At 44.5% G+C, this 21,612-nt stretch overlaps 1 protein-coding gene across 2 annotated transcripts in view; it reads left to right on the top strand.

Moving 5' to 3' along the window:
* The window catches only part of WDR7 (WD repeat domain 7), a gene marked incomplete at its 5' end in the record, with an annotated part of 133,050 nt that overhangs the window by 66,942 nt on the left and 44,496 nt on the right, over positions 1-21,612 (top strand). For both annotated transcript variants that reach the window (XM_082012846.1, XM_082012845.1), the window contains one exon: positions 17,632-17,818. In XM_082012846.1, coding sequence (XP_081868972.1) covers positions 17,632-17,818 — 187 coding nt within the window. The remainder of the gene's footprint in view (positions 1-17,631; positions 17,819-21,612) is intronic.

The raw sequence follows: 21,612 nt of genomic DNA, 5'->3' as shown, positions 1-21,612 counted from the left end.
ATAAGGTGTAGTCCGGTCTTGTGAAAGCTGGCTGTAGGATGTAAGCGATGGTGCGAACCAGCAACACTTAGATGAGGAAATCACCGGTTTTCCCCCGTTTGAAGTTGGCTGTTTGGCTCGCGGGTGCTGCAGCGCGCAGTACATGCTGACCGAAGCCTGGTGCAGGGCGGCCGCCCTGGAAGCGCTCCTGGGATGAGCGCGGCGTGCTGCCCCCGTGCGCTGCCGGGGCCTTCTGCCCGCCTGTGCGACAGCGTTTGCAGAAACCGTTTCTGATGATGCCTCTCCTCCCCTTCAGTCTAAGGTGTGATACCTTTAATCGCCATATTCTATGGTCGTATGCTGAAACTGTATGCCGCGAGTTGTCCAAAGTAATGAGAGAAATTGCACGTAGCCTAAAGCCGCAGTATTTTCTGTTTCAAAATAAGTTATCAAGATGGATTACTTCTTCATTTACGGTATTAATGCATACGGAATTTTTGCTGTACGAATTGTGAATGTTGTGATCTACTGTATTTAAGTAATGATTGTGATTTTGAGAAGGTAGAATTCTCTAGAAATCCACTCAGTGACCTGACCTGACATCCTGCATTAATCTCTGTTGACCTTACAAATAGTTCATGGGATATTTAATTATAAAATGCCACCCAAAGAATTTCTCATTACAGATGCACCACATCACACTTAAACTGCAGCTAATGCTGTGTTTATGAAGTTAATGGGCTGATAAATCTGAATGACTATTCTGTCCTGAATATGAAAATACTTGATTCTGTTGTTAATGTGGTGTATTTTTCAAAGCATCTGCCATCAACATAGTTATTAACGATAAGTGTTTTGCCCTTTAACTCAGTCAGTGTCATATGCGACAGCATGTTCACGGCATTGAGTATATATTGGTTTTCCAGGCTACGCGTACATACCTCATTCCAAAGAAAATTTTAGGGTTTCCACGTCGCGTAATGCATGGCAGTCGCTCGAGTGTTGCTGGTTTCTGGATTAAGTAAGCCAGCGGTTATGTTCCTAAAGCAGACTCATGAAACCATTTTTCATTTTTTCATTATTATGTCCCAAATTTATAGCAGATGACCTTCTTGCCTGTTAGGCAGGAGAGGAGCAAGTGAAGTTTCTGGACAGAAGGAGAAATATATGTGTCTGCATAGTTGTGTGGGGTTGTACTGCCTGGTGTTAAGACGCTTTTTCCATTACGGGGCCATGTTTGTAAAATGATACACTGTTCGGCCACGTCTCTGGAAGCCCTCAGCCAAAACAGTGTAAATCGTTAGGTTAGGATGAAGAAAATATTTATTTTTCAAAGCAAATACAATTTCAGTGACATTGGAAATTTAGGACACCTATGCTTAAAGCAGGGATTTGCTGTTAAGGACATAGCTTTTGCGTTAAGTGTGTGTCCACCGTGTCCTTTTCTGCCCTCTCCCAGGGAGCTCTGTCAGAGCGGAGATGAGGGCAGCGCTGGCAAATGCGGAGGGCTGAGCTGGGCTGCGTGGCAGCGGGGCTGGAGGTGGAGGAGGGTGGGGAGAGGATGAGCGGCATGTGAGGAGGATCACAGGTCAGGTCTCTAGTTCTGATCAAGGACCGTTGCCGTATGAAGTGGATGAGATATCGCACATTTGGTTATTTTCCTCAATTTTGGATTTTTGGAGTTTTGTGTTATTTACTGCCTGATATTCAGGCTTTCACCGCTCAGTAATATCTTCTAAAAGTCTCATCACTGCAGCCTATGAATGCCTTTTCTGAGCAATATATTTATTTTCGTGACATTTCTATTGCTACTGGAACTTGTGTGTGTATGTTAGAGAGAGGTTTACCTTTCAAGATGTGCCGTGACTGCAATCCATTTGTACACGTATGTAGGCACACAAAAAGTAAGCGAGTACAAGATTATTGGGGTGTTGTCAGGCATTTTACATGTTTTGTTAAATTGGGGTTTCCAGCATTACAGGTTTTTGTATAGTATCTCCAATGTATTTTGTCTGAAAATAGAATTTAACCTGAGATAAACTTGAATCCATCACTCCATCAACTACCTTGAAACCTTTTCTAATGTCTTTAGATCTGTTAGTTCTGTAATGTGAAAATATTTAATTGCCACTCGAGGCGAGGAGGAGACAACCCCTGTGAGGAGGAGGTCGCTCCCCGCTAATTGTATGCACCTCCTGCAGAGCCGATAGGCTGAGCTGGCAGCAGCAATTAGTACAGATGAGCCCGCGCTTGGGATCATCACTTACAGAAGCAATAAATCAGTTGAGCACCTGAACAGCAGCCTTTCAGAGCAAATTAGGCAAACTGGCTCAGGAACTTAATTTAAACAAAACCACAACTGCGGGATTAAAGGAAATAACTGATTTTATTGTTTACAGTGAGCCTGCCAGCATGCCATGCTGTTGGCTGTATTTTTATATCAGCTATGCAGAAAGCTACTCGGGTTTGCGTGGATCCCCTGTTTCATGACATTATTTTCCTTATTTGGATCTGTACGTTGCAGTCAGCATACTGTGAAATTCCATGTACTATTAAGTCTAAAGAGTGCTTTTTTCCCTGAGTTGGTGTGATTAGATCAGTGTCTCGAGCAGAATTTTGTCCCTGAAGGGAAAAAAAAAAATATGGAGAAATGGTGGTTTATGAAAATCTATATCTTAGCCTTAGAGATAATATTTAGAAAAAATAATCAATCTGTATGGCAGAAAGCGGTCAATCTTTGTGGCAGATATTATGCCCTAATTTAGATCTGTTTTTTTGCTTTAGCATCAAAATCAAATCTTAAAAATTATATTCACCTCTTTCCCCCAGTCCTACAGGAGAGGAGTGATTTGAATTACGTATTTTTAATCAGAGGTTTTCTTTTTGCATGTTTAATATTCTGGCTATTGTAATAGGTTGTATCAACGAACTAAAAATCTCTTTGTGCTTGGACTATGAGGGAAGCTGAGCACCAAATGAGTCACACCACCACCACCCGTTGTGTTTTCCACCAGTCCATACACCTCCGTAAGTGAAGGCTCAGCTTTGTGACTGATACCCTGTTTGGGGGTAGTAAAAAGTCAAAGTACGGTATCTTTTCCTCCAACTTCAGCTTTTCAGAGTCTTGCAGGCTGCTCGGACCAGCCCCGGGTCGTTCCCCAGGAGAGCGTCAGACCTGCCGAGAAGTCTCTAGTTGGCAATACTGGCAAGATGCGGGCACTGCCACCAGAGAACACTCATGCTTTCATCTAATGCAAAAGAAGCCAAAACAACCTGCTTTTTTCAGGCTGCTTGTTGGGCGGCAGCGCTGTGGGACACAGCATGCCGCTGGGTGCCAGCAGACAGAGCAAAGCTTCGTTAGCTGGGGCAGGGAGAGGCTAAACCCAAGGAAGACGCCTCGGGAAGGTGCCTGAGGGAGAGCTGAGCCTGCGCGGGGCCGTGCGAGCTGCTCTGCCCACGTGCGCGATGACGGCACCAGGAGAGGAGGCACAAGCTCCTTTGAAGGACATCACGGTTTTAAATTTAAGCACTTAAAGCGCAGCCTTCAGCTCCGCTTTGCCGTGGGTTGCGCCTTGTCACAGGCTGCAGCTTCACGGCAATCCCCATGTTCACTCCACTAAGCGCACAGCGGGGGCCCGTCCCCGGGGCGAGACGGTGCAGCGAGGCCTGCCTTGTGTGCGGGAGAGCGCGCCGGGAGTCTTGCGTGTCCTGCCGTACCTGGAGCACGAAGCACGTGCCCGCTCGGTGCTGGGGCCTGGGCTGCCCCGCGGGCCCCGTGTCGAGCTCTGCGGGTTGATCCCTGTCTCCCGCGCTCTTTCCTCGGCTGGACTCGGGTCCGCTTTGCCACCAGCTGAGTGTTTGCAGGTGCAGCTGGTCTCAGGGGAAGCTGTTCTAAGCTGAAAGGTTTGGTGTAGTATCAAATATTGAAACCTGCTCTACAGATGTGTTAAATATGAGTGGGGTTTTTTAAAACTTAAAGGGACAAAATTACTCCCATTTTACAGATAAGGAACGGGAGTTTTTCTTGTAGAAGTATGTGAGGGTAACTCAAATATTTGAACAAAGAGTATGACAGGAGATATACACACTAGTAACTTCAAAAAAACCCCAAAATGTGTATGATTTTGCCGCTGGTCTGAGCATGCCATCCCTTAATACCCTTTGAAAACACTGCTGATGCCACCAAAATTTTAGTTTTCTGCAGTTCTTGTGAAATGGGTGGCTGGATCATGTTGATGTCTGACGGAAAGGTACGGAGAGCACAGCCCTGGTGGCTTTTGGCAATCTGAATTTATGATGGTTTATGGTGAGAGGTAGTTAAAGTTGGATTCTCTCTTTTTGGTCCAGACAGGAGAGCTCCCTTCTGATGTGACAGGAGCAGGGAAGGGGTTCTGGGACATCTCACGTCAGCCCTTAATACTCCCAAGTGTGCTTTGCAGGACAGAGCGCCTTGTGTTGCAAGGGGACCTGGAGGATCAGCCCTTTGGGGTTAGGTCTGGTCCCCCGATGGTGCCATTCCCATTGCTCTTCACAGCCCTTACTCGAGACAGGGTGAGATACGTAACATTGCTGCAAACCTCGCAGCATTTGTGAGGTGTGTAATTCCTGATTTAAGCTCTTATGACTTCAGCCTTACAGCCATATGTTTTAATGTCCTCAGGGAAATGTATGTGCAGGAAGCGGCTGTAGTTCAAGAGGAGAACACCTGCCCAAGTAAATGTACTGTCAGGCTAGCGGGATGTACTGTGGGGGCTTGGTTTAGCCCACCTCCGGGCTAAACGCTAAGCAGGAGAACCCCCTCTCAGTCGAGAATGGGAAATTGGGGGAAAAAAGAAAACTTGTGGGTTGAAATAGAAGCAGATTTAATCAAACAATAAAGCGAATATCAATACTAAAGCAATATAAGGTACCCAGAGTTATACTCAGCCCAGACAGTGGTGGCGAGCTGGGCACTCCCAGCAGCGAACGCCGGCCGGCAAACCCTGCGAGCGGCACAGCTCCCGTGCGGGGAGAGCCGGCCTCGGGAGCAGAGCAGCGGGCGAGACCCTCCAGGGATGGAGGCCACGGAGAGAGAGCCGCTCCCGGCAGACTCCCCAGCTGCTGGCGAGCACGACATTTATGGTATGGGACACTTGTGTTGGCCAGCCCGGCTCAGCCGCCTTGGCCTCACTTCCTCCCAGCTTTAGCAGCTGGCTGTCTGGAGACTGCCGGAGGCCTTGATCCCTTCGGAAACCCGCATACCACGGCTGGCCACGAACTAACCCAGAGTGTCTTATCAGCCTTGTTCTCACAGTAACAGGTGCTGCGGTCTTCCTGCAAATGCAGCTTTCCTGAACAGGAACTGATTTCATGATTCTATCCCAGCAAAATCAGGACATGTGATTAATTTGAATGTTTTTTATATCCATGGTTTTGCAAGTGTATATGCTTTGGGACTCCTTAGCAAACAGCACGTGTGTAAAGATCATGGCCCAGTGGCACGCATTTCTCAGCGTGGAGCAGATCTGCTGGGGTTGCTCAGTGTGCCACCCCAAGGCAATAGCAGCTGGTACCCGCTCCGTTAGCTGGCTCGCCTCTCCTCCCTGCCTCCCAAAGGGAGCACCTTTATCAAGTCTCCTTGCCTATGAGTAGCTGAATATTTAAAAGCAGTTCCTGTAACATCGATTTTTGCATTTAGATGGGAAATTCAGAAAAATATATATTCTTTTTTGTTTATACAGCTGTTTTGCTTATTTTTTATTAAGTTTATTGTCAGAGAAGCAGAACTGATGCTGCCAGTACTACTCATATCTGAAGGAAGGTGTAGCTTCAGCTCCAGCAGCGGGTAACAAAGAGAACCGAAAGCAGGGATGCTTACCTGTTTGCTGTGCTAGATAATTTTTATATTTTGCAGCTGTGGTTCATAATTGCAATAGATGTTTTCTGGCCGCAGGGCATTGTGATCGGGCATATTATCTGCGATTCATTCTTTCCTTCCTGAGGTGGGTGGTGAAAGGTCCTCTCTATTGGAATCTGATTACAATTTCCATTTTGCACAAATAGCCAACCGGTTGGGAGGCTGATGAAATGTGCTGAGTGCCATTGATGGCACAACAAGCAGTAACAGTCTTTAGTAAGACAGATCATGTACAAAGTCTAGATTATCATTCCATATTGGTCATGCGTGTTCCAGCTGGGATAGCTGTTCTAAAGGGAAAAGAGGAATTCTTTCCCCAAAAGAACTCTCAAAAAAAATTGTAGTGTTGTAGTTTTATTTTGCTGTATTCTGTATGGCTGATATCTGCTCTTAAATGAAGGTTACATTTAGAGATAGTGTTTGACACGGCAAGTGAGTTGTATGTAAATATTACAGAGGGCTTAACCAGCAAACAATGGTGTGCTTTGACGATTCAGTTATATTATCTACGTGCAACGTTAACAGCTTAAAATATGTATTCTTCGTATGTCAAATGGGAAAACAAAGCTATGTATGCTTTTTGCTGTTTAGTGTCTGTATCTAAGAAAATAGTGCCCAAACATTGCCAATCAATAGTTTATATGTTTAAAAAGCACACTTCAGAATAACTTTTTTTATGATCTGCTACTTCATAAGCTGTGACAAGTCAATAAAACAGCCTGTGCTTGCCTTTGTAGTGAGTGAGATGAAGAGAAACTCAGAAATTAATTTATTTCATCATACAAATTAACATTATTTCCTCATTAGGATGCAGATGCCAAGCCAAGCATCCTTACTTTAAAAGGATAGGAGAGGAGTTGGAGTTGTACTGTCTTAGAGATATATGTGGTAAGAATTGCAAACCTGAGAAAAACCTGTGAGATACTATACTTATTTTAGGAAGGAGAAATGTGGTAGGAAATAGACAAAAATAGTCAGCTTTTGAGACAACTAGCAGGCATTTGGATTTTCAATGAATGGGTTGATTAATGCTTAGTATTATAATTGTTGGAAATTATTTCTCTTAACTGTTTTGGAGTTTCTCTTGACTTATTTTTAATTAATAGTCTTTGCTGGGCTCTCTTGCCCTTCTTGGGAAGAAGGTGAGATTTGCTGAGTAAGAACCATGTGAAAATCATAGTTGTCTTTTTCTTGCCCTTGTTCTTCAGAGAAGTACCAGCAGAGTGTCAAAACAGCAGTCAGGCAGGAGTGCTCTGATCTCAAGCTACGCTCCTGCTGCCATTAGGAGCAGAGTCACTTAGGGGTGCTGCCGGGGCTCCCCTCCTGCTTCTCTATCTCTTCCCCCAGGCACTCTCTGCTGCTCTAGCACCAAGCACCTTGTGCAGGCCTGGGGAACTCATTGCTTGAAGATGTAAGCAGGGGTAAGCATTTATGGAATAGCAAGGAGTCGTGAAAACTCGTAAATATAGGGTGTGTTCGAGGGTATAACCCTTAATGCAGGCCAGCCTGCTGACAGGGAGTGGGAGCGGGATCCTGTGGGTTTTGGGGCAGTTCCCCTATCTACTTGTCCACAGCAGGAACTTCTAATAACTGCTATACCAGTGGCTCACGGTGGTCAGATTGGGTGAGCAGTCTTTTATCCAATGCAAAATGGCACCTCCTGTCTTCACATGTATGTGAGTGCATATGTGTGACCATAAATTTTGAAGTATTTTATTCTTCATATATGTTATCAATATTATTTTCCAACTTTTCAATATATATGTGTTCTTTCCTTATAGGCAACAGAGCTGCATCATTGTGCACTTACTGTAAAAAAAAATCTTGTTTAAATATGTATATCCCTTGTTAACTTTGAATTTCTTTAATTTTATGTTTTATAAGCAATTGCATTCATTTTAAATTTATGAAAGATCATAGCATAGGAGCACATAATCAACTCAAATGTGTATGACCTAAGTATCATATTGGGGCTTGTCTCTGAGCTGATGGTCCACAGCTGGTTGGAATAAATTGCTATTGAGAAGAGCAGTAAAAATTATAGAATCATACAACATCTCAGGTTGGAAGGGACCTCGAAAGATCATCTGGTCCAATCTTTCATGTGAAAAGGATCCTGGACGAGATTACCTATCACCATGTCCAATTGCATCTTGAATGAAAGCCTCCAGCCATGGGGACTCTACCACATCCTTGAGGAGGTTGTTGCAGTGATTGATTGTTCTCACTGTAAAAAAATTCTTTATGTTGGTGTGGTGGGTTGACCTTGGCTGGAGGCCAGGTGCCCACCAAAGCTGCTCTATCACTCCCCTCCTCAGCTGGACAGGGGACAGAAAACTTAAGGAGAACCTTGTGGGTGGAGATAAGGACAGGGAGATCAGTCAGCAATTACTGTCATGGGCAAAACAGACTCAACCTGGGGACATTAGTTTAATTTATTGCCAATCAAATCAGAGTAGGGGAATGAGAAATAAAACTAAATTTTAAAACCCCTTCCCCCCACCCCTCCCTTCTTCCCGGGCACAACTTCACTCCTGATTTCTCGCTCTCCTCCCCTGCACGGCGCAGGAGGACGGGGAATGGGGATTGTGGTCAGTTCATCATGTTGTCTCTGCTGCTCCTTCCTCCTCAGGGGAGGACTCCTCACCCTCTGCCCTGCTCCAGCCTGGGGTCCCTGCCATGGGAGACAGTCCTCCATGGACTTCTCCAACATGAGTCCTTCCCACGGGCTGCAGTTCTTCACGAGCTGCTCCAGCCCGGGTCCCCCCATGGGTGCCGTCCTTCAGGAACAGGCTGCTCCAGCCTGGATCCCCCATGGAGTCAGAAGTTCCACCAGCAAACCTGCTCCAGCCGGGGCTCCTCTCTCCACGGGTCCTGCCAGAAGCCTGCCCCAGCGTGGGCTTCCTTCGGGGTCACGGCCTCCTTCAGGCATCCCCCTGCTCCGGCGTGGGGCCCTCCCCGGGTGCAAGTGGAGATCTGCTCCCCCGTGGAGCTCCATGGCTGCAGGGGCACAGCCGGCCTCCCTGTGGGCTTCCCCACGGGCTGCCGGGGAACCTCTGCTCCGGCGCCTGGAGCACCTCCTCCTTCCTTCTGCACTGACCTTGGTGCCTGCAGGGTTGTTTTCACGTATTCTCACTCCTCTCTCCAGCTGTAAATGCTGTGTGACAGTTTTTTTCCCCCCTTCTTAACTGTTATCTCAGAGGCGCTCCCACTGTCGCTGATGGCCTTGGCCTTGGCCACCAGCGGGTCCATCTTGGAGCCGGCTGGCACTGACTTTATCGGACTCGGGGGAAGCTTCTGGCAGCTTCTCACAGAAGCTGCCCCTGCAGCCCCCTCCACTGCCAAAACCTTGCCACGCAAACCCGATACAGTCGAGATGAAACCTCTCATAGTGCAACTTGTACCTGTTGCCCCTTGTCTTCTCCGTGTGGCTCCTTGTGAAGAGAGACCCTTCATCCGCTTTGTAGCTGCCCTTTAAGTACTGGAATACTGTGATGAGGTCCCCCTGAGCCTTCTCTTCTCCAGGGAGAAGAGATCTAACTCCTTCAGTCAGTCCTTCAGCCAGTCCTTGTGTCCCCTGCAGCATAAAGATCATGGCATGTTGTCGAGGAGGACAATTTCAAACTGTCTTGACGTGGCTAGCCGCTGCCAGGGAAGCAATCCATCAGCGCCGGCACGGGGCTGACACCGTCGTAAGCTGGTTCAGAGATCTACGTGTTGGAAAACTAATCGCTGCTTGCGTGGTTATCTTTCTGTTGCTGTAGTTACCAGTTTAGCATAAGAGATGCTATTGCCAGAGGCTTTGTTTCAAGCTATGGCTTGAACGGGTTGTAATTCAAAATGTGTATTTTTGCCCTGCGTCCTGGCCTTTGGAGAGCTTTGATTTCATCTTCAAACTACTCAAGTACAAGCAAACATAACCCCTTGCTCCAGTAATGCTTGGTCACTCAGGTTTTACTTTCTTCAAAGATAAATCTGGTTGAATCAATTACTGGGGCGCCCTGTAAAGAGCCTAATGACAATGACATCAGCTGTGACACAGACCCAGCTATAGGTGTGTTACCAAAACTGAGGGGATGGGCACCTTTGGGGTGACAGAGCCTAGGGAGAAAGGAGCAACTTAAAATAGCTGTATAGCGCTGAGATTTTGTGTTGCTTACATGGCTGTGCAGTGGTTGAGAATAAAATACGGATGGTTGTTGGTGTGGGTGTGTTTATGTACCAGACACCGGTGCTGTGGAGAAGGTTAAGTCGCGATCCCTGACTCCTACAAGTTGTTGTGTTGACTTGACTTAGTTCATTGATATTGTGCATCTTCCACTGTTACATAGGTCACAGGTTGTCCAAAGTGCTTAAGAATTATAATTATGTGTAACAGGAGAAAAATTCTAAGATGAACGTATGGTTTGGTCAGCGCTATGATGGGTAAAACAGCTACTTCCTATGAAATAATGATCATTTTAATGGAAATAGCTTTATTTAGAAAACATTATATAATTTAGATTAAAATAAATAGCGTGGTTTAATGGAATTATGCAATTAACAGGAATGACAATACAAAGTTTAATGCACAGTTATGACCCGAGTCATATTGGCTTTCTCCTTCCTGCTAGATTATAAACAAATTTGGGATTAAAATAATGATCGCTTACTCTTTCTATAGCACTGTAATATAATGTCATAGTTGGAGGAGGAATGCATTTAAGCCAGCATAGTTGGGTTCTCTCCATAAATTGAAACAAGTCTGATCTAAAACTCATTTACTGTCTTGGAGCAGAATTGATCTTGCTTTCACATTTGATTCCCCCACTGCAGATTTTGAGAGGAAGAAAAATGGCATTGTTAGGTTGGTTTAACTAGGCCAGAGTTAGACTGAAAAGACTGGGAAACGAGCCGTTATAAACATTTTCTTCTTTTTCTTTTGTCTCTCTTTCTAATGAATTATGCAAAATCTTACCAAATTTTAAAACAACTTAGGGGCAGCGTTCGTCTGGCCCCACTTAGGAATATTCTTTGCTGTCTGTTCACTTCATGTAAAATGCAATACACGTTATGCTGCTTAATAGAAATGCTGGGAATTTACTGCGTCCGGGATTGGTTGCTCTGGCCTGTTCAACCTCTCTTAAATTTCCAGAATTTACATGGATAATTAACATGAAGGAAATGTTCCCTTTAAGATTAAATAACATTTCTGATATTTTCAGAAATCACTTCAAAGTGAACAAGAACACTTCCTTTCAGATCAGATACGAGGCAAAAATCCTATTTTATTTCCTTGTATTGTTGAAAAATGAGATCTAAACTTTCCAGTAAGAGATGTGCTGCAGAAACGCATTCAATTAGAAGACATCTGATTTCCCAAACCCTGAGAGGTTGTTAGGAATTTCAGGACAGCCTTTGCGGGCCGGGAGCCGGCGGCAGCGGTGGGACGGCGGAGCGGCGCTGCCCGGCTCCTGCGGCGTGTGCAGCATCATCACCTCTGCTCTGCTCCCGCCGCCCAGCTTTGCGCCTCTGTACATGTACAAACAGTCACCTTTTCGATACAAACGCAAAAAAGGACTTGCAGAGAGTCATAAATGTCGCTTTAAATGTCCGTGTTTGCCAGTCCCAACTTTTGCTCTTTTTTCAGCTACCGGGAGCCTCAAGTGACAATTTAAACGTACTGACGGAATAAGCAGGGACTGCCCTTCTCTAGATACTTTTCAAAACCGTGTTAGTCCTCGAGTGTTTGTGACAGACGGGGCTGTCCCCCGGCCCTCGGAGGAGCAAAGCCAGAACCGCAGCGGCTGCGTGCCGAGCGGCGAGCCCGGCGCCTGGGCGCCGTGTCCCTCGCGGCACGGTGGCTGGGAGGAGCGGGTGGGGGCTATCGACTGCCTGTGCAGCCCACCTCCTTTTGTTCTCGGCCGCCAGCAGGTAGGGGCAGCCCCTGCCGCGTCCTGCCGCGTCGGGAATACTGGGAACTAATTGTGAATTGTTGCACGGCGAGTGAGGCGGCGTAAAGCGACCAGCCGGCGAGGCAATCTACCGGGCCTCGCCTGAGCACGAGCCGCAGATAGCGATCTCGCCGCTGTCTTGCCTGATCTGCGGAACAAAATGGCTGCACAGCAATCCAGGCTCTTTTAAGTCGGGTCTCTGCCTTTCCCACCCGGGCATCCCCTCGGCCGGCAACACGGCGCAGTGACAGCGCGGCTGCCCCGGCACCACAGCTCGCTGCCGGGGGCGTTCGGCATGGCTCTGACCTGTAGGGATGGGGGATTATTTCTTTCCAGCCTCTTTGCTTGTCTCCTTTTATGCAGGAGCAACGCAAATTTAATTCTAAATGGTTTTTTTACTTCGACTAAAATGCAGTCTGGTTGCTGTCATGCACAGTAACCGCTTAGCTTCTTAATACAAGACTGTACTTTTGCAAAGAAATAAAATACTTATTCATGTCAATTCTGAAATTACCTTAAAGTTGCAGGCATGGTACCTGTTGCAAGAATGGTACTCTAGTGACTTAAAGAGGCCATCAGCAAAAGGAAGTCTCTCCTAGCATAAGTTCAGTTGAAAAAATGTAAGTGTCAGAATTATATTAAAGGCCAAAAAAAAAAATGTTGGCAGTTAATTCTGTAAAAATTAGGAAATTAGACATTGAGTGCGATTGCAAAAAAAAAAAAAAAAATCTTTTCTCTTTAGGAAAAATTCTTCAAATAATATGACTAGTTAATTTTTAATTTAGACCTAAAAATATCCTCTGGTTTTATACCTGTCTGACAGATGACAGAAGAGATGTAACAAAAAATCACTACACTAGAAGTAGGAAGGCATTAAGGGATGTAGATTTTTAACCCAGCTATCCAAATTTATATTTCTGTCTTTCTGTGGACATTTCACACAGGTATACATCAAATCATCCAGAAAGTATCAGAACTGGGTTTAATTTCTTGTAGAAAAACGCTATGCCTGTGGACACAGGGAGAGAGAGCCAACTGAAAAAAAAATAGAGCTAAGGTTCTCCACTTTTTTTTTTTTACATAAAACCAAAAAAAGATGCAAAGCAAGTTAAATCATATTCTTAGAGTCCATCATTTTTATTTAGTTGGAACTTGATCTTATGGCAAATTATGAGAATGGGAATCAGAATTATCAGTGTCTCGTTCATGCCTGTGCTATTGATTTTCCTGAGCAAATTATTTAATTTTTTTAAATCTATCGGCAAAATGGGGATAACAATGCTGACCGATGTAATACGGTTAAAGCTCTCGAGATTCAGCAAGGAGAGACATTTTAGAAATCCAAGCGGGTATATGCATTGAAAATGACCGATGAGCTTTAGTATTCATGTCACATTTTTGTTAATAAAAATGACAGAGACTCAAACCTTTATTTTAGTGTTCAAGTAAACATGTGAAAAAGTAGGCGGATTTTTAACTGTGCCGCTGTTTGCTGGATACATCTTTTTGCACAGGTATCTGTGTGGGGTGTTTCCCATGAGGTTATACAGAAATTATTTCAGAGAACTGGCAGATTTGCTATCTCTGTCCTAAATTCTGAAAGCACTTCAATACTTGTGTTCAAAATTTTATCCTTCTCTACTGGTTGAGAAAAATCCACTCTGGTTTTGGTGCTCCTGATAACTCCCTTGTACTGACGAGGTGATCGGCTCTGTCCAGGGACAAAATCACTGCCTGCTGCTCTCTGGATTACCTCCTCTATGGCTTCTTTTATTTCCATATGCCTGTGACATACGTGTACCAATGCAGAATAAAACATCTGGAACAAAATTGTGTTTTAATACAGATCTATATAGGAATGTCATTTCCTGAGCTACGTTTTTGCTAAGTTACTGCTTGAAGTAATTCTGTCTAGTAAGTCGCACCCTAGTTTTTAATGAAAGGAGCTGTTGTTGGTTTGTTTCTTAATGACGTTTTCTAACAGAAGGTATGTGTAAATCATCAAAACTTAGTTTTTACTGGGGCAGATTTTTTATTTTTTGTTTAAAGAGTATGAGATTTCCAGCAGGAAAGACAACACCCCCTGCTTATAGTAATTTCAGTATGCCTTGAATGGACGAGCCCTTCCGAAAGCAGGAGGAGCACGCTGAAGCGCAGTCACAAGCTGCATTCTGGTTCGGGAGGATCTTCTCTGTCACATCACTGTCTTGGCCCAAACTTCTGCTAAAATACCTTTAAATGGATGTTCTCTTGCCCGTTTGATGGTAGTGCGAGTGTGCAGATTCACTACAAGATGCTGAGTCAGCGCCTGGCGTGAGCAGGGACCTGCCCTGGGCTGCGCAGGGGCGAGGCTGCGGGTCCTGGGGATGCACCTCGGCGTGGCTGCTCCCGCTCCTGCTCTGCGTCATGGGCTCTGAGGTTAAGAGCAAAGGATCTCCGCAGCCCCAATCAGCAGAGCTTTTCCAGGGCTAATTACCTCTTTACTGCGCTGACTCTAATGTGACATGTTTATTGCCTTAACTAACAACTCATTAGCTTAGTTGATGTTTTTGTCAATATTAATTCGTTCATTTAAGCCAAGTCAAAGCTTAAACAAAGATGTCCAGGCTGAGAAACGGGCAGCAAGATGACTTTTGTTTAGTTCATCTTTTTCCTTGGCTCGATTTACACAAGGTAGGTGTCAGCAGGAGCAATGCTGGGAGGATTGCTATGAAAAAGGTAGGCATATTTCATTGTAGTAATGTTTGAGTCGTCACGCTTTTTAATAAGGTTCTTATATTTGAGACGTAAAATTCACACGAACTAGAGCTCCGTGGCCTGCTATCACTTCAGGGAGAAACATAAGGCGTTAGTGTGAAGGGACTAGAAAAGCGGGTCTGTTGTTGGCTTTTCGGAATGCCTAAAATGACAGGCGGTTTATTTAAGAGGCAACTTACAGAGGACAGTTCTGAAAGCTAAAGAAAAACCTGTTAAAATCAGTAGGTTATCTTTATCGCAACAGCAAGCTAAATAAACATTATTAAGCGGCAACAAATAATTACGGAGACATAATGATAAATTATCTTTATCTGGAAGCGTTGCTTGTTTTAGCCCTCCTACATGTTTATCTAGATGTAATTATTTTTATTTTAAAATAGTCTATTAGGTGAAATGTTTCCTCAATATGCAGAACCTGGATTAGAATTGAACACGATGAGCGTTGAAGTTGTTTGGGACATCATTTCTCCCCCCCACCCCCAAGCTATATTTCTCTCTAAAATTAAAAAGCGGGTGGTGTGGGGAGCAGGGAGAGCGCGTTAACGAGGACGGACGCCAACGCCGTGAGGTAATCGTAGCGCAGCGCCCGAGTTAGGCGCACAGCCGTGGCGAGGCGATGCTGCGGGCGGCTGACCGGCCCGGCAGGTGCCTTCCAGGCTGCCTCTGCTGCCCGCGGTCCTCCGCGCGGCGGTGAGAGCAGCTCGCGTAGCCCGTGCTCTGATGGGGAAATTCATTTGCCTTGTAGGTCCGCGTTCTGCTGCCGCTTTCTGCAAGGAGGGGGATCATTGCCAGCTTTCGTTAGTCTTCAAGAGGTGACCTGAGGGGACCATGCTGATGGCAGAGTCCGTCTTTAACATAAACGTCTAAATGGCCAGGACACTCAAATGTGACAGAAACGGCCCGAAATGCAGTTCCTTCACCTGTGAGAGATGCATGTTTGAGCTTACATCTCTAACTGACCTTAGCCACCAAAACAGAGTCCTTCAAAGGTGGAGACATGTCCAGCAGTTCCCGCTGAAACTCCGCCATGGTTATTCTTTAAAAACATAGAGTTAAAGGTCGAAAAGCGAGTGCAGCTCTTCAGTCTAGGGCTCCGGAGCCTCCCCCGGTACTGGGCACTTTCTGCCCTTTCTGGGAGCTGCCTCTTTTATCCACCAGTGCTCAGCACCGGGAAGATGGCACGGCTCAAAACAAACCACAGCCCTGCCCCAAAACCCGAGAGCACTGCATCAGTAATAATAGTAATCATAATTTTTTTTTCTTTAATCTTCATGTATAAGATATGCATGAGACAAGACTGGCAGTGAGTCTATAAATAATGGACTAAAATGGAGTAAGTACGTTTACTATTTGAGAGCAGATTCTCAGTTTTAATTGCTTTTTTATATATGTCTAATGCTCATTTACTGAGGTGCGACACTGGAATGGTGAAAATTACAGATCTCCTTGTGAACTTTCAGGCATCTCTTTTCAACATAGAGCTTATTTGTGGGCCCCACGTCAGGGAGATTTCGGCTCGGGTCTGTAGAGTGGTGGTGTTACCGAAATGCTAGTGTGCTGTCGAGGGTTTCCGCAGCAGAAGAGCCGGGCACGGTTCTGGAGGTGCTGAGGTCTGGGAGCAGAAGCGGGCACAAACAACATCCCGACGGAGGGGTATGGAGGCTTTACAAATAATTTTGTTCCCTTTCTCAAATAAAGCATTGCTAATCCCCGCACATCTGACGTTGAGGAGGTGTCGGGAGGAAGTGTATTTTGCAAGGAAGAAAATTCCTTGCTGTAACATTGGGTATCCGGTTCCGGTATCACGCGCGTCTGGGAGCCAGCGCTGCCGAGCGTCTCCGGCCATGGAGCTTTGCTGGGTTATCACCGGCGCTCTCTTCTCTGCCACTTCCCCATCTAAACTCATACTGGGGCAAGAGCAGGGCGAGTGGGCGACCCCCCGAGGCCCCTGTGCCGGCGTACCAGCTCGTCAGTACATGTTTTGCGTGCGTGTTTCTTTTTCTGCTTTGTGAGAGGTTTGCTGGCGGGGCCAGCGGGGCGGCTGCTGCCGGGGAGCCGTGCCCGCCGCGGGCTCTGGGGAAAGGGGAATCCGCCGTCGCACCGAGACAGCGTCGTTCTTGCGGTGTTAAGTCACTACAGCTGTGTCCCCAGATAGCTAGTTCACTTAAATTAAGCGTCATCTCTGCCGATTACTGAGGTGATGTCATCATGGTGTGGCACAGGTCTTCAATTAAAGAACGGAGCTGATCGTGCCACCTCATCTGAGCGCCGCACGAGCAGGCCCATGACACGATTGGAAACGAGCAGTTGTTTTGGTGGAGAGTTTTGGTGACTTTGACTTATTTTTGCTGTTTCTCACTCAGTTAAGCACATCTAGCGTGAGCTGCTTCTACCTGTAACCAAGATACTGATGCAAAAGTGTGTAATCTCAACGTGGTTCATTTTAACTGGTATTTTCCCAAGTTTAATCTTTTAAGCTTGTTTTTCTTAAACATCCTTTCGAAAAGATGTACCTTTTTTCCTGGAAACGTTATTACCTATGTATTAATATTGTTACACGTTTTCAGTTTTCTTAGCAAGCGTCTGTTGAAAGGAGGAATTTTTTTTTTATCATTTCCATTTTGTTTTATTTCCATTTGTATTTACTCTGACTTTTTTTCACAGTTTTCAGGTAGAAGCATTTAGGTGGGTAGACTTCTTACATTTTTTTCAAAAAATACATTTACTGCTATGTCTTTTGTAGTGAAAATACTGTGTGTAAGACTCCACCCTGGCAATATTGTCATGGGCCTGTTTGATTCAGATCACTGTGCCCCGTGAACTGATGCGTTGCAGTAGCAAACTGGCCATCGTTGCCACTAAGAATGCTTTAAAATCGCATTTTTAAATGCAAGTCCCTGCAGTTGTAAACTTCTGTGCTTTCTTGGTGAGAGAAAGCCTATAATGGTGACTTATGATCGGGTTTCTGTACTACATGTTTCTCAACAGCAAGTAGTTGGAAACAAGGCAAACCCAATTCTGCAGCTGTCTTTACACTGTCCCCTTCTCTCCCGTTCTGCACGGCAGGCAAGGCGCTGACGTTCCTGCTGCTGCAGCCGCCCAGCCCCAAGCTGCCCGCGCACAGCACCATCCGCAGGACCGCCATCGACCTCATCGGCCGCGGCTTCACCGTCTGGGAGCCCTACATGGACGTCTCCGCCGTGCTGATGGGCCTTCTGGAGCTCTGCGCTGATGCGGAGAAACAGCTTGCTAAGTAGGTTTCTCATTAATTCAGTTACAGACGCGCACTTATATCACTTCCGACCAGGGGATCTAGGTTTTGCCGCAGTTGGTTCAAATCCTGAACCAAGGTGGGACAAGGAGTGGCGCCTCGTTTCAAGTTTTGCATTTGAACCAGTACCATCTACACTATAGCTTCAAGTCTGCTTTAGTCTGGGTCGGTTTGCAGTCTTGGGCGGCTCCGTGGGCAATCTCGGAAAGGAGAGGGCTTAACCACGGCGAGAGAGTTCCGGTCGCTTGTGCGCGGCGGCACTGCGGTGCTGGCTTCTCTCGGCGCTGTGGGTGACCCCATCTGAAACTGGGAGACCCCAAGCGCTTGGTAGGTGTTGCCTGGGGCTGCACAGCATCTACCCTCTGGCCATATTGACAAAAGAAGCGAGTTAAACATTTATAGCTAAAATATGTATGTCTGTCTTGAACGTATTTTTTTTTTTCATTCTTTCTTAACTGTAAGAGTAGTATTTTCAGAAGGTGTTTTCCACCAGCGTGTTTGAATACGTGGGTATTTTTCCCATGGTTTTAACAAGCCATCCCAATTGTGAATTGTTTTGGGAAGTAAATTTTGGAAAAGATGGTTATTTTATCAACAGTATCACTATTAATAGCATCAAGGTAACTCATAGATTTAAGCATTGCTAAGAATCATAAACTCAGTAGACCACAGCCTGTCTCTAGGGTCAGAGAACAACTTATTAAAGTGTCCTAAATCAAGATTTATATGGTATGCTGTCTTGTTCCTCTGTTCTAACCTCCTTGAAATAAAATCTTCTTTCAATTAGGTATTTGTAATTGGGGGGGCGGGGGGGCGCAGACAAATTGAATGAGGAAGACTAATATTTGGACATAGAATGCACAGCAAAAATGTAATACTGTTTATATATTATTATTTTTTGTGCATGGAATTCTAAGTGCCTATTTGTTGTACAGCTTCTAGTTATGCATACACAGGTATGTACGCAAGTTGTTACACTCGATAATGCCATGTACCATCAATCAGGCCATCAAATAATTATGGCTAAATGCGTAAGGGAAGTCATTAAGATGACTCGTGTGATAAAGGTAGCGTCTTGCCTTTTTTTAATGCATTTTGTGTTAAGATAATGCGATTCTTGAATATAGCACTTGGGATTTATTTAATGTGTGCAACTTTGCAGGACATGAGTAGCGTTTTTGTTAAGTATCCATGAATTTTATGATCTGAGGCCTAAATGTAATAAATTTCAACTGGGGCCCTGATTCTCACATGAGCAGCCTTTATTCACACCATTAATCTGATTAATGACAACAGGACTATTTGCACAGGAAAGGGTTTTGCAATATACTCCTTATTTTTATTATTGTTTGTTGTAAAACTGATCATCTCGTCTGAAATTTATTCTAAATCTCTATCTGAACAATTTTTTCTGTATTTAGCTTTTATAAAAGAAATCAAACCACTTAAACATGCAAAAGGAGAGGCTGTGATTTCTATGTATAAATAAAGAAAAAATACAAAGTCACTTTTTTTTAGTGAAGCAACCACAGTAGGCTGTTTATATGAAATAAAACAATGATACTATGCTTTATGTAATTGGCTTTGAAAGCTATTTCAAGCTTCCTGCTTTTAATGGAAAACCTTGAAAACTATAAGTGGATATACATTAGTGCCGCTGAGACAAAATTTTCATTCGTAGGTACACGGCTCTTGCATAGGAACGAATTAGTCCCCAGTTAGGACATACAAAACATGTAGCTCCTGCTGTAGGTAAAGGATTGCCTTGAGCAATACAAATTCCGTATTTATTTGGTTGTCAGGATAAATTAATACTGTAGTGTTAGAGTTCTGCAGACTTCCACTTGGAAAATGACTGTTACTAAAAATACTTAAATTCTATGTGATGAAAATTATTATTAAATAGAAGTAGCAATCATTGCTGTTTTTTCTAATAAAGCTCAGCACATTTTTGTTGTCAAGCAAGATCATGTTCTTATATGCGTAGGCTGTTTCCACGCTGGCAGTCCTGCATGTTGAATCTGTGCTGATGGGCTGTGTTTCCCCGCAGAGCGTAAAGCAAAACCTTCAGCCGGCGTGGATCGTGAGGGGGAGTTTATTTCAGTCGAGCTTTCCTAACCTGCGCTAATTGCAATTTTAGTGCTTTCTGGGTCTGGCGTCCCAAGCACTGGGTGAATATTCCCTAGGCTTTTTAACATATTTCCTGCTTAATTTTTAATCTACGTGGTGCTTTCTATATAATATTTTAATTAATGGTATTCCTTAAGAGTTAATCTGTAAACCACTCCGTAGTTGATAAACCGTTCGTTAATGGGAAGACAATTCCGTTCCTAAAGGAAGACGGTGGGCTGGTCCGTGACATTTTCTTTGCAAGGTTTTTGCTTGGGGGAGGGGAAAAAAATCTAGTGTCTGAAATTGCTGAGGTCATCATAGTTGATTATTTAGGTAATAATTTTACTGTACTTTCATAAAACGCAGAGGTTCATTTCTCAGCAGGTGATATTTTGCTTGCTGGCGTTGCTAGCATCTGTCAAGCACTCTGGGCATATCCTGAAGCGTGTGGGAGAGGAGGGGTTTGTGTCAAAGGAGAAGGAAATGTTTGCAGTACTTACAACTCCTTTAAAACTGGGGTGGGTCTTCGGTGGTCAGGTGAATACTCATCTACGTGTAAAACAGTGTGCTTAGTGGAAGGAGGGCGTTTGCTTAGCTTGCGGGTATTCTCGTTTATAGCATAGCAGTAAGGACGTTACTTCAGGTATTTTAAAAAAAAGTAAACGTTTAGCCAGTTTTCTCATTTATTCTAAGGCTATTGTTTGCTAAATTGCAGCAGACACTGTTCTTTTATGTCTCACTACATGAAACTGTAGAATACCCTTCTAATTAAGAATTAGTCGGGTGTTTAAACTATGTATTTATATTCTTAGTTATTTTTCTATTTTAGTCAAGAATTTCTTTTGCTGGTAGCAATAACATTTAGCACCGTGAGCACTTTTACACGCCCGTAGCATTTAACCTTAGAATTCGGTTTCAAATCGTACAATTCTGAAAACTGTCTATTATGAATGAATTTTACTTTACAAATGTGTTTGCGAATGTTTGTTTAGAAACAAACACATTTTAAGTGCTACATGCAATAAGGAACTGACGAGGGCTGCCTTAATACCATGTACGCATTTTACAATCCGCCTGCGGAGCTGTTAAAGTTTCTGACTTTTTTACATTATATTAAGGCAGATATTACCCATTTTATATAACAGCTTTAATTTCCTCAAGATGTAAAGAATGAATGATTGCTGTGTGTTGGGGGGTGTTAATGGAGAAATATGTACAAACTGAATTAATATTGTTATTTGTCTGAACTTCAATTATTTCTCGTGACAAAAGGGGCCAAAATGTTTTCCCTTTACAGAGAATCTCCTAAGCCCTATTGTATGTAAACACAGACTTACAGAAGCCAAGCAAACGCAGTTCTTCAGAAAGTCGTTTTCATCTTGCGATTACATCCTTAGCTGTCATAAAGATTAGTATGGCGCTCCATCCACAGAGCACTGAATAAATGAATGTATCAGCATGTAGCCTTGAGGAGCCCGATGCAATTTTCATCATGATAAATTGCATAATAAGCGAGAAAGTGTTTGCTTATTAATCCATAACAAGATTTAGATTGAAAATGGCCTGTTACATTCATGATAGATACAGTACCGTCTGCAGACAGACGAAGATGGAAAGAAACAGAGCAACAAAGTGTGCAGGGGGTTAAGTGTGCATCTTACCCT

This window comes from Phaethon aethereus (assembly GCF_964289735.1).
Source record: "Phaethon aethereus genome assembly, chromosome: Z".
NCBI classification, from domain to species: domain Eukaryota; kingdom Metazoa; phylum Chordata; class Aves; order Phaethontiformes; family Phaethontidae; genus Phaethon; species Phaethon aethereus.
This window is presented reverse-complemented; position numbering and strand designations above follow the sequence as displayed.